At 40.4% G+C, this 14,366-nt stretch overlaps 1 protein-coding gene across 5 annotated transcripts in view; it reads right to left on the reverse strand.

The window, feature by feature from the left end:
* The window catches only part of adamtsl3 (ADAMTS-like 3), a 200,289-nt gene that overhangs the window by 72,464 nt on the left and 113,459 nt on the right, over positions 1-14,366 (reverse strand). For all 5 annotated transcript variants that reach the window (XM_035164638.2, XM_035164654.2, XM_035164632.2 and 2 more), the window contains exons 5-6: positions 13,397-13,442; positions 9,360-9,596 (exon numbers count right to left, since the gene is read on the reverse strand). In XM_035164638.2, the coding sequence (XP_035020529.1) occupies positions 9,360-9,596; positions 13,397-13,442 (283 nt within the window). The remainder of the gene's footprint in view (positions 1-9,359; positions 9,597-13,396; positions 13,443-14,366) is intronic.

Here is a 14,366-nt window from a genome sequence, read left to right on the forward strand (position 1 = left end):
TTCTCCATTTCAGCACTATCTGCACAAAAGGCAAAGGCTATCAACCTCACCTACACTACAGCATTGATCATGAACCTCTTTAAAATGAGTTACAGTATGTTTACAGTTTCCTGACAAGTGCTTAGGTTTATGTGAATAGTCACTCTCCTCAGGTGGAAGGAGCCTGGAAGTCTTGCACCACAAGCGGAGATCAGCCAATGTTATTTACTTTTATTGTTGATTGTGAACCTTTTCTAACCTAAGAATCACCATGTAGAATATTTCCTCCCTTACAGCATGGATACAAACAAATCTTGCTTCAAGCATAATGAGTATCCTGCTATTCACTGCAATGTGCTGTGGTGGTATTGGTGAACTTTGGCATTGAACTCAAACTGTTTCTCTTTTTCCTGTTGAATGTATTATCAACATTGTATTCAAAAGGTGGTTTAGACTTTGCCACCCCAAAATATTATGTTACCCTTTAAATCACATTAATCCTGTTCAGTGTGTATTGAGATGTTGAACTTGCAACTAAATCTATTCCAGAAGTAAAGTATGTTTTACCCCTGGGTTTGATTAAAATAATAAGTGCTCTCATGCACACAAACAGACACATCCTAATGTAGACATGCTGAGGCTTGACATGCTGAAGTGCTGTCACAGGCTGACAAAACAAAGTGGCACATACACATTTCTCTTTTACCATTTGCTCCTAGGAGTTGTGTTTATCTTCTCTTCTACTTGTATACAGCTGGATTTCATGCTGCTCTGTGGTGTATTACTAATCCATACACATTCACTAGAGGAAGAATTGGCCTCATTCCGTCACTGACAAACTTCCTGCTACAATACCACAGCAACATAGCACCCCTTCCTGTACTACTGTCTCCATCACCATATGATGCCCTTTCATCCCTGCCAGGCCCAGGGCACTCCCTGTACGTCAGGGTCAGCAGCAGCTGTTGTTTGCGCACACGTCCATCATCCATCTCCCATTACTGCTGCAAAGAAACCTGAGTGAGCCCAATTGTTTGGAGGATTTTCAGTTTAATGATGCAACAGAAACAGCCTGAGCAGCCCGAGCTTCTCCAGAAATTACGTTTTGCTCAGGCAAACTCTGTCACATCAATCAAACTAAGTTCAATTTGAGAGTCCAAGTTGTGGCCAAACAACCGTAACCAAAGTGAGAGGGGGGTAACTTTTTCCAGCCTGCAGGAAATGAGCTTCATTTGTCCATTTTTTTCATTTTGCTACTTGGATCTTTTCCAAACAGCAAACAGCTTCCCCAAATTAAAGTGGGGCTCTGTCCAAACTGTTGATTGTTACAAAACAGGTATTTCGCAGTGTCCATTATATCCATTATTATGATATAGCCCTTCAATGAAAACAAAGCTGTTGCTGTTTGGACTCAGGATCTTTTATAAATGAAAAGTATCATGCACCTCTCTCACTCAGTTTGTATTTCAGTATTTTAGAAATCTTATGACTGACATATTCATGTTTGTGAACATGAACATAAAGTAACATGACACCTGAGGGCATAAGGTAACATTACTGATAAAGACATAATGCAAGACATTTCTTGCAGATACATTAAGGTTGTTGAATAAGTCTTTACATTAAAACACCAAAAGGTGCATTTGTCCATGCAGTCATCCAGAATATTATTATTTAGCTATGGACAAAACATTCAATACATTGTCAACTAATTTCTTTTGGATTTTAGTTGGCAAGATTAAAACTGCTGCAGTGACTTTTTGGACAGCAGAGCACACAGTTCTGTATGTATATATTTTACTGTATATGGGCAAAGAAAGTTAATTATGGAAGAAGTGCTTATTGTACAAAGTCTTATCTATTGGTACTTAACAAATAATTTTAGAGGTACAGACAACATGATATAGGGATAGACAGGAGCCCAGTTATACTGCACTCTAAAGAGCCACTAGCACGGCCCACCTCTCTGCACACCATTCCTGCACTACTACTATTATCATACCCCCTGTGGGGCTCAAGCTGAGTCGTGACAAAGAATGTAATACATGCAGTCCTGAGGCAACAAAATTCCCCCTTTGTCCGTCATCTAAAATGCATGTTCCTCTCACTTTCTCACAGCAGCTGTGTTACGTTTCAGCTTCAGTTGGTCAACAACTTGTTAGTGTTGCAATTCACAGCCAGACAGAGCCAGACACACAAGGATCCTGTTCCTTTTGGTGCTGCAGTCTCTGTTGACCAGTACTGATCCGTAGAAAAATACTTCCTTATAGTTAAGACTAAAGCTGTGCACTGCGCTCATGAAAACATTATTATGTTGGACTGTTTCACGGTGCAGTTAATACTGAGACTGGTATACACACAAACAAGGCATATCACTAACTAGAATCAACGCCTCCTGGTTGTATGTCTCCTCCATCCAGTCCAGTTGCATATTTGCCCAGAAACAAATATTTGAAGTGACTCACATGTACAAACAAAGGAATTAAATAATTAAAAAAGTAGCAAGTGTAATTTTTGTTGAAATGAAACTTTCACTGTTTTGACATGTATGACCATGAAAGATGGGATGGACAGACAGATGGGACATGATCACCAAGAAACATAATGTCTCCAGCCATGAATGTCATCTATGCAGAGGCATGACTAAAATCACCACCTTGCAGTTGTAACCCTTGTATTATATCTGTCATAACATATAGCACTGTGCATGTGCATACAGCTCACCAACTCACTGTATACCACTGAGTACCAGTAATAGCAATAACCTGTGAATCTAAAAAGTAAAATATTAGTAAGAGCCAAGTTGGTGTAGCTCAGCACAGTAAGGTACACTCTGATTAATGTACTCTGTTGAAGTCCACTGCTCCAAGAAACTAAATCCAGGCACAAACGGCTTTTATTCATTCAAACATGAAAGAGCACTGACAGTGGCTGTGCCTACGCTGCACTCAGCTCCAGGGTTAGGATTTGATGGCAGAATTGTTTGACTCCTTATGTAATGATAGCTCAGCTATCAGTTGAATTCCTAGTAGGTTATAGCAGTGTGCAATCATACACATCCTCAGGGCCCTGGAAGAAATCTAAATGATATCTTACCATCATTAAGTAATGCATTGAACTTAAGTGGCATGACAAAATATCTGCTATGAATATGATCTGGTTAATTTGAGTGTAAATATAGTTTTTCTAAAGTCAGGCAATTTGGCCTGCACTGCAATGATGACCACAAAGCTCAGATCATCTCAGGGCCTCTGTCTGCTTCAAAATAAAGGTTTATCAGATGAGTGGGAACACCCCTCCACCACACATTTGGAGTTGAGGGGACTGTGTCTAAAAATGAATGAAAAATGAATGAAAAAATGTGACAAATGTTCTCACTTCGGACAGAGATTGAAAGTTAAATATGCACCAAGAGAGATAAACTGTACATTTAGTTTGTCTGACTGAGAACAGTGCGATAAAACAACTGCTAACACAGAGCCATATTAAGTTTGCAAAGTCAGGGTTTAGCGTTGTGTTTGAAGATTGTTGAGCTGTCCCAATGTGGTTTAAAAAAAAGAAAAAAAGTCTGAGTGTTACAGCATGTGAAAAAAAAAAAAGAAACATTATTCAACCTTAATGTCATCACTACTCATCGTACCAGTCCTATTTAGACCAAATAACTTACATTTGTATCATCAGACACCTAACTGTATGTCTGAATGACACAATCCATCACTTGAAGAGGTACACTTATTGTGTACTTATTGAGGTACACTTATTGTGTATTCCATGTCTAAAAATAGCTAATAAGTGCAGGGCTTAGAGTGTGTCCATTCATGAATGAATGTAAATATTTGAACTATAGACTTGGTTGGGTGACAAACCATGCAGCATAGGTTGTTTTATGCATACTGAGACCGTTACTCAATGCAGTACTGTGGAATTAGCGGTTGGCATTAATGGGTATAACTTTGGTACAGAAACCAATTTCCCTGCCTGGGAAACTCAGTTCAACAAATCTAATGGAATGGAAAACAGAGGGGACTGAACCTGAACAACTTGAAGAACAGTGATTGCAGAAGATAAGGGTTTCAAATGGTGTGGACCTCAGTTTGACAGTTCTGTATAGAGACAGAAGACTTTCACTGAACATGCTTATTTCCTGTTGAACAGGGGCAGATGTTAAGTTAAGGAAATAAATAATTGTGTTAATCGTTGGACATATTAAGTTTCTATTCTATTTTCACTACATTTTACTGTATTTAATTTTATTCAGTATTTTACATCCAGGGATGTATGTTATGTTTTTTATGGGGAGGGGGTTATGTGTTATGTTTATCAGGGCTCAGGCCGTTCCTCTAGTGTTCCCCCTTTTCTGTCTGCCCCCCTCCTGTTCACCTTCTCCCCTGTGTGTGCACGTGAGTGTGCACGTGAGTGTGCACGTGAGTGAGTGTGGGAGTCCTGGCACCTGGCGCGAGTCCCACACCTGGTCGCAATCACCTCATCAACAGCCCTACAAGAACCCCGGTCTTCTCCCCACTTATCACCACGTTGTTCCGTCACCTCAGTGGTAAACACTCTGGGCCGATCTCAAGTTGTCCTCTAGTGGAAACTATTTCTTATGTGTCTCGTGAATCCTCCTAATGTTTTTCCTCTTTTTGCCTCAGGATCCCAGAGCCTCATCTCCAGCTCACTGACCACAGGCTCAGCTTCAGCCAGCACCAAGCTTGTTACCTGCCTGCCTCTGCGTTTCATTAAAATACTTTTTTTGCTCACTCACAAACCAATCCATCTCTGTGTCTGCTTTCGGGTCCAGATCCAAAACAAACCCTCACAATGTTGTTATTCTTGTGATGTGTAATGCTGTGATTGTTGCCTTGTCATGGGCAGACTGAGCCACATTCCAAACAACTGAGTTGTGTGGCAATACAGTATTGAATCTTGAATCTTGTTTCACTTTACACCACAAACACAGATGTACTGGCTGTGACTCAGAGTGAAAAAACTCATTTGGAAAACACTTGCGACTTCAAACTATAATCTAAGGAAAAATGATTCCCCCTTTGGCTCCAGAGCCTTTATTGGAGGCACTGTTTTGTGACCAAATGTGGGTGTAATTCTGAGAATTAGGAGCATGTGATAGTGTGTGGCAACTCATCTCTGCCCATTGTACAGAAATGGTGGTGTCATCTTTAGCTTTTTACATCCCTTGGAGCCATATTCTCCATTGTAATGATCAAGGTGAGGAGCTGCCATATCAAAGTTCTACCAATACATGCATGCGACCAATCGCGAGTCAGTCTCAGCTGTCAATCATGATGTTTCACCCCATTTTTATAAAACCAAATAACAAATTAAAACCAAACATATCAGAAACATTAATACTTGAACATAGATAAGTGTCGTCAGAACTACCTAAAATGGCACAAACCATCTTTGTAAAAATGTCCTTAACCTATTTTTTCACTTTAAATTTGTCCATGCCTCCACCATGGGGAGATCAAGATGATTTGACTTCTCTATTGGTATTGATAGCATCTCTGACGTGTAGTGTGGTGGGGTTATTATTCAAACTCCTAAAAAATTTTGAAAAAAACACAGACAAAGTGTGTTTTTGGGGTAGTTTTTTTTAAGTTTTTCCAATTTATTTCCTTTTTTTGCGTATTTGGTGAATTATTTCCTTTGTTTGCACTTTGGGATGCTGGTACGGTGGCCCTGAAGGGCAAATGACTTTGAGAAATATGGAATCACAAAGGCAAGTCACAAAAAACAAAAACAAAAACACAACAACAAATGGGGGATCACAAAACACAACAAAAAGTGTTTTGGCTGCGTTCACACCTGAACCTCGAAGTTCAGGTGTGAACGCCGCCAAGACGCATTGAGGAAAAATTTGAGATCAGATTACTCAGGACATAATTAGATGGGTACATCCTTTTTGTAGTGTGAACCTACACACCAGATGATTTTTTGTGTATTTATATCTTTTTTGTGAATTTTTTGTTTTTTAATATATATATTTGCTCTCTCTCCCCCTTTCTCTCTCTCTGCCTCTTGGATTTAAACACACATAAACACATTGCCAGCAGACAGATCTGTCACAGTCAGACTAGCCCAGTCACAGCATCTGGCCTTGGTGAAGAGAACTTATGTATGTATTAATTTGCATGTAATGGAGGGAAGTGAGATCTGATCACAAGATATCACTGGAAACACGTGGGGACATGCTGGACTGCCAGATGTGAAATGATGAACTTAAAGTCATCCACTTGTGATTGGATGTTAACAACAGGTCTTAACGTGGGGTCGAATACGCAATGTTATTATCACTTATATCATATATTCTCCCAAATAAACTTTGAAGATTAAAACAATAGAGGACTACGCATAGAAATGTATTTATTGGTACAAACAAGAGTTTACCTGTTGCCTTGTGTGTTTCTCAATATCAAATGCTGTTCAAAAGATTCTGTAAACGAAAAAGGGCACAATGGGACTCAAAACCTGCCAACTTCATACAGCATGAAACGAGGTCAAACTGACAGCAGCAACAAATGAGAACCAACAATGTGTTCAGACCTCATCTATTCTGGTTTTCCACTTCAACAAAGCAGATTAAAACACAAACATTCACTTGACAGTCAGAATATATTGTATTAAAACAGGTTTCTACTGCATTTCTGTTCCTGTTACTCACTTTCTGTTACATCACCTTTGTGCCAAAGAGCATGTATAAATAATTCTTTGTCAGGTGTTGTACATGTGCTCCTCCTCCTGTCATGCAGTCACAAACAACCTCTAATCAAGCAGCAGCCTGGGAGGGGAAGCAGTCCACAGTAAATTCCACTCAGTGTGTCCTAAAACAAAGCTCTCCTAAATATAGAGGCTCTGACATGATTATGACAGTGCAGGGACCAGAGTTTCCATGTCCCAGCTCACCAGTGCATTTCATCATGGCCCATTATTAACGTGGGAACACATTACTGGCTGCAAAGCAAAGCAGCGATGAATACTCAGTATAGGGCTAGTGGCAAACAGACAGAATTAGATTTTTTTAAAAGTAGAGAACCAGGCTGAGCTCTAGGGTAACAGGAAACTTTCCAGAGAAAAAAAGGAGAGCATCAGTGTTGGCAGCAAAAGGCAAAACAGCAACATATTGTATTTTTACTTTCAAGGGACAAAGCCCTCAGAAGCTGTAGGTCTGTCATAAACAGAGGAGGGGGTGATATGATGTTATTAAAAGGAACAACGTGCAGTGAAATAAGGTTGATTCAATAAGATGAATGGATGGACAGGTCAAAAAAACACGAGCCATAAAGCACTGTTCATTTCCTGTTTCTAACCTACAGTCAACTGATCCTAACCCTGATCATGATAATTCCTAAAATTGTGACCGTGCATAGCTGCTGTGTGTGTGTGTGTGTGTACGTGTGTGTGTGTGTACAAAATAACTCAAAAAAGCATGAACGGATTTTCACAACATATGGTGAAAATGTGTGTATCTCTGGATTACTAACTTCTGGAGCTGATAGGTAAAATGCCAAAGGTCAAGGTCAACACAAATATAGTTGAAGATATTTCCACAAATAACAGTGACAATCTAAAGCTTATATACTGCAGGGTATATGTTGTCTGTGTGTGATGCTAAAAGCTGTTGCTAGTTGAACAGAGATGTCCTTCCCCTGAGTCTGAAAGGCAGCACATAGGGTGTCTCTTGAAGTGGGAATAAAATATATTATCACATGCTTCTAATCCTCAGATTTGAGCCCAGAATTGGTCAGACACAACCAGACGTCTTCCTTGGATTTTCTTAAAGAGCATAATACAGATACTGTTATTGTCATTGATATTCAATGGTCTGTATTTATGTAACGTTGTTCTAGTCCTGATTGCTTTTTCAAATTCGTTATGTCATGTTGCTGACTTTCTACTATATAGTTTTGTAATACTATATCTATGATAGCGAAAAATGTCGCTGAACTGAACTAAAAAGTGTGAACTCTAGTGTTTGAGTGTGGTCTCACTGACTTTACAGCAGTGGTTACACACCTTCTGTAGCTCTACCATTCAGTGGACTTATTTTAGCTTGAAAGGATACTAAGGCCCAATCCCATTTCAGCCCTTCTCCCTACCCCTTGCTTTTGAGGGTTATCTTCAAACAGAGCTACAAGGGGTAGTGGTTGAAATCTTCCCCTACGAATTGGGGCAGTGCTTCAAGAAGCCGTTACATCAGCAGTAGTCGTGGGAACCCGACAAGTCATCAGTAGTCGTCAATCTAAACAGATGTGATGGGGATGTCGTTGTAACAACATTGTTCAGATCTTTAAATAAAACAATGCTATTGCTTGCAGTTACTAAAGTGACAAACCTATAATATCAAAATAACATCTATACTAATGCAGATGAATCAAATTACCAGGTAAATATTCAGGACATGTTTTCCTGGTTTCCCTCTGTACTATGGCAATAATGGTACAGCACAATGACATTTGCCATTCATCCAATGGAAATTGAAAAGCTTGGATGCTCTGCATTATTTCACGTATAAATCAAAAGCACACAGCTTTAAGTTAATAGCAGGTGTCTGTAGGCAATCCTGCCAAGATGCTTTGCTATTAGGAACAGTTAAGTTCAGTTACCTCGCATGATTTCATGCGAGGTAACTGAACTTGACAAAATACGGGATTATCATGTAATAACAATGCAACGTTAGCATGCTAGATATTTTTTTTAAGGTTGTTGTGAAAAAAATGACCATAATACATTGAACTGTATTAAACTAAGATGTAACAATTATTATCGTAGTTTTGAAATGATTAATAATACATTTGTGGATCTCTCCCATCTTGCAGATGATTCGCAAGGCATTCTGGGAAATTCTCATAGCCCTCGGTTTGAAGTGTGGGTCTGAAAAATCTCAATTTCTAGGGTTGTGCAGCCTTAATACTTGCCACTACCCCTCCATCCCAACAAGAATCAGAACACCCTACTCCTACACGTGGACACGCAAAAACGGAGGGGAAGGGCTAAGGGGTAGAGAGAAGGGTGAAATGGGATGAGCCTAAAACCTAAAATCCAGGGTTTAATATATTAAGTATGATGAAGAGAGGGCAGTGCAGAGGCATGAAAAAGAGCTGCAAAGAACAAGTGCATGCTTGCTCCTCACAAGCACTTTCAATAAATCAGTAAAACTCAAGAGGAAATATGAACAAAGCTTTAGAGGACACACAAGAGCCTCTGCTCCAGCTAACAGGTGTTGCCACAGAACTGTCCCCATCTTTTGTTTTGCTGCAATTTTATACTTTTGCTCTATTTACATACACAGTGAGATAAATGTCAGAAGTGTCTGACTACACAATATCTGATCATAACAATATTTTTATAATATGACCCCTTACCTGACACATTCCATTGATGCACATGTTAAAGGCATCTGCCTGACATCGTGTCCCATCCAGCACCTTAGGGGCAAGTTCAACAGTGAGGCTTCTCCCTTTAGCCTGGCACTGCAGGACGCAGGGTGCAGAGGAGTCATACGGTGCTGGGACCCACTCATATGTGACACCCTGGTACTTGATATCATTGTGGGCTGAACATTGCTGGGTCCGGAAATCACCTGACTCTGCAGGGCAGTCCTGAGGAGAGGAATAACAAGATCAAGGACAGATGTTGGAATGTGACACCACATTACATCATTATGATTAATTTTAGTAAATTGGCATTCAAAATATGAAATGAAACTTTATGTAAAAAGATTGAAAATAATTGTTAAACTTTCAATACAAAACAATGATTGACAAACAGCTTTTAAAATACTTTACCAAGCTTTAAAAGTGTATTTTCATTGTGTTTTTCTGAACATTTCTTTCACAATTTCATGGTTTTCCATTTTCTCTTGTATCTGTGGAGTCTTGGCTACCAAGTTATAGCAAACATTGATTTAATCAATGCAGATTCCAAAGCATTAAGACATATTAAGGATTTAAAAGCAAATGTTTTATGAGGAAAGAATTTATTTAATCATGTTTGACAATTAAGGACACACAATATGTTTAATGGGAGAAAAACAAAATATAAAGCAGCCAATTATCTAAAGAGGCAAATGTTTGATTTTAACTTGAATTTAATTTAAATTAAACTTTAAAGAAGTGGTTTGTGTGTGTGTGTGTGTGTGTGTGTGTGTGTGTGTGTGTGTGTGTGTGTGTGTGTGTGTTCGGCAGCCACTGCAGTATTAAAACCAGAAACGTTATGAGTCCTCAGTCTTTATAAGATCCCCCATTCACCAACAGCTTATTGGACCATCTCCTATTGTTCTGGCCCGGTAACTTCTTGTTTGTTTTTTAACTCAGTTTCATTGTTGTTTGCCTGTGTCTCAGGTTCATTTCAGCCGATCTAATTGTCAGCCACCTCTTCCTTATGTGTACAAGAAAGAATTGGGGGCTTCCTAAGGCTTCATCAATACATTTTCATTTGAAAATGGCGTTTTCAAACGTAAACCATTTCTATCAACACATGCGTTTTGGCTCCAAATGAGATTTAATGACTGTTCATACTAACATGGCTGAAAATGCATCTCACGTGACCACATGCACGTGCTGGTGTACATTACGTTACATTTCATTTAGCTGAAGCTTTTATCCAAAGAGACTTACAGTAAGTGCATTTAACCATGAGGGTACAAACCCAGAACAAGAATCAAGAAAGTACAATTTTCTTCAAGAAAGCCAAACTACAAAGTGCTATAAGTAAGTGCCATTTAAGTGCTTTTTCTTTTTTATCCAAGGTATAGTCGGAAGAGATGTGTTTTTAGTCTGCGGCGGAAGATGTGTAGACAGGAAGGTAAAGGGAATTGTCGCAGATTGATTAAATTAGCACGCCGGCTTCTTTCTCTAAACGGCCTCAGTGACTGCAAGCCTTCTGTATTAATGGATAAGATGCTGTCCCTCCTTAAAAGCCAACAAAGCTCCCACCTGTGTTTTTACCATGCACAATTTGGTACAAAGGCTAAAAGGTGTCGCTCCCCATGCAGTTTCAACGGGACGGGAAACGGCGCGGCCAGCGCGCACTAACTGCCAAGAACACCGGACATGCAGGCTGATATTTATTCAGGATACCACATATGGGCGGCGCTTTCTGTGCGACACTGGGCCGCAGAAGAGCGCTTTGCCTGCATCGAGGGTGAACATGCTGACTGACCGGGACGGCCCCCTGCTGCATGCCGCCAATGGCAGCCCCATCCACACCTATGAAATAAGGTACGTGGAGCTGTGTTTTGGAGACCAACGTTTATTCTGGAATTTGTTTCAGCAAAAGTTACTCTTCCCCTGCTAAATGCGGATTTCCTGTGTGCTTGTGGGTTGTTAGTGGATATCAAGAGCTGCCGTCTGATTGATGGAGTGACTTTTTGTTCACTCTGTGTATCAGACTGTCCAGCAATGTACCAGCCACCGAGGAGCCACCTCCTCCTGGTACAGTTTCCTGTCAGGGACCGGTGAAGCAGATGGACCCAGGATGCAGAGTTTTAAACAAAAAGTGTCCTTTTAATGGTAAAAAAAAGTCTTTAACAGAAAAAACAACTAAAAGCACAAAGGGGAAAAACACTGGAGGCTTACACGAGGAGATGCAGAGGACGGGAGCTCAGGAGACACAGGATACAAAAAGCACAGGAGATCACGACAGGACATAACGACAGGTATTTAGACAACGAACCGCCAAGGACAAGGGGAAGCACAGAGACTTATATACACACACAGGGAAGACAGGGGCAATTGGACACAGGTGGAACACATGAGGACTGGTGCAGACAATCACAGACAGGAAGTGAAGAAAGAAAACACACTAGGAACAGAGACTACAAAATAAAACAGGAAACATAACACAGGGACACCGAAACAACTCAGACAAACATAAACACAAGGAAGTCAAGAAACACGAGGTAATAATAAAACAGAAAACACTCTTAATAAAGAGGCGGACAAAATAAACACCCTCAGAACACAAAACCCTTACAGTTTCCAAGTTTAACAAAGCCCACTTTCTCATCCAACACCACCAAACATGAGGTGGAACATCATATCTCTACGGCCGGCCCACCAATTCACGCTCGGAGCCGGCACCTGGACCCGACACCTGGACCGGCTAGGTTGGTTATTGCTAAGGCTGAGTTTGAGAACATAGAGTGCCTTAGAATCATTCATCGTTCCAGCAGCCCAAGGTCTTCACTGATGCATATGGTGGCAAAGCAAGACGGCGGATGGCACCCGTGCAGCTCAACCACGCCCAATCGCCATCCAGTCCCACACATTCAGGACTTTCCTGCCCGCCTGGCTTGTAAAGTCATATTTTCCAAGGTGAACCTAGTCCGTGGCTATCACCAGGTGCTTGTGCACCCACTGGACATCCCCAAGATAGCAGGTATCACACCATTTGGTCTTTTTCGAATTCCTTCGGATGCCATTCGGCCTTAAAAATGCAGCACAGACTTTTCAGCGACTTATGGATACTGTGCTGAGGGACCTGCCTTTTTTTATATGTTTGTCTGACCCAGTCAGCCTGATTATAAACCCAGCCAAGTGTCACTTTGGGCTGATGGCTATTGACTTCTTGGGACACAGCATTACTAAGGACGGGGCAGTCTCTCTCACCTCAAAGGTGGACGCTTTCACAAACTTCCCACGTGAGCGGTAACTGGAGCTGTTCATCTGGGTTTGGACTATGATTGCATGGCGGCAGATCAAGTTTCTGATCCAGACGTTCAGGCGCTGAGGATGGCTGAGACGGGACTGAAGTTGGAGGATGTTGCTTTTGGTACTACTGGCAATACACTCCTATGTGATGTTTCCACAAGCCAGACACAACCAGTCGTTCCCACGGGATGGAGACGGGATTTCTTTAGCAGGGCCAGGCAAATTTTTAAGGTCTGACCTTTTATTTAGAGTTCCTTGAGATTATGTATACAATGATTTAGTGCTATACAAATAAAATTGAATTGTATTGAATTGTAGTCCTGTCACTATATTGATGCAGAGTCGTCCACACTTCACTAGCTGGTAGAAGATATCAGGAAATAGTCAAACCTAGTGTAGGATTTATGGACGTCAGAGTAGAAAGAACAATCTGATGCTGCTATTGTCCCTAAAATGATACCAACTATAACACAGAAAAACACAACAGATAACTAGAATTGGGGACACAGGCTTATAATGTGCGTCTGCCCTGATCCTGAAGCAGTGTCAGCAATAAGTGATCCACTAGAGATCATGGATCTCTAGAGATCCATGATTAATTAATAGCCTATACATCCACATCATGCAAGGACCTATATTTCTTTTACACACTGAACTAAATCAATAGATTATCTCTTCAAGTTAACACATATTATCTTAAATCCATGTAAGAACTAATATTATCAATGAGTAATTATGAGAAGACTCACCGTATTGCTGCAGGTTCTGTAGCGGATGTTTTTGCCACCACAGCTTCTGCACCATAAGGGAAAAAAAGGGGAAAAAAACTTTTAGCAGAAAGCAAAACCAACTGGTGACTCAGGGAAAGTCGAGACATAATATTTAAGAACAAGTCTGAAGAGCATGGAATGGCGAGAAGAGATGAGTAAATACAGACATATGAGTCCATGTTCACATTCATCATCCCAACATATATGATTTGCTGGAAAGACGTCACGTGAGAAGACAGACAAGATCCTTATTTTACTATCCAGATTACAACTAATCATACTTAGTGTCACAAAAGGATCAAATTATTGTACATCATGCATCATTGATCAGACATCGTACAGATGGTACAATTATCCTACAAATACAATAATTATCGTAGATCTGGCAAAACTGGTTCCACTAAACCTAGAAGTGACTCTATTAATCTCTAAATTCTGAAGTATTGAGAAACCATTCTTCTTAAAATGATTTCAAAATCGGATATTTTGCTGATGACGGTAAAGGGCACTCTCTCCAATAAGAGTTAAGGTCTGGTGAAAGCATTGTTTTTTTCCTTTTTATTTTAAAAATATTTTCTGCGCATTTTACATAAGGTTAAGATTAGGTTGAAATGGGAGAGAGAGTGGGGAAGACAGGCAACAAATGGCTTCCGTACGTTGGAAACCTGGGAGCTTTTGGAAATGCCACCATATTGTTTTCATACTAATCAAACGATTCAGTGACCCCTCTTGTCCTCTGGATTGGGGCTTTGTCATGTCATCCCTCCTCTGATTTATCAGGTTTTTATTTTGAGTCAATTGCTTCATGTGCCTACTGTTCTAGTTGTGTGTCGTTTGTTATGCTTCTCTCCCCCTCAGTTGTGTTTTTCTGTGCAATATGTTCTTTCCCTCTTCCCAGTTTTGAATATTTTCCCTTCTTTCTCACCTTGGTCTTTGATGAGCTTCTCTC

The sequence above is a fragment of the Hippoglossus stenolepis genome, chromosome 1, assembly GCF_022539355.2.
Source record: "Hippoglossus stenolepis isolate QCI-W04-F060 chromosome 1, HSTE1.2, whole genome shotgun sequence".
Lineage (NCBI taxonomy): Eukaryota > Metazoa > Chordata > Actinopteri > Pleuronectiformes > Pleuronectidae > Hippoglossus > Hippoglossus stenolepis.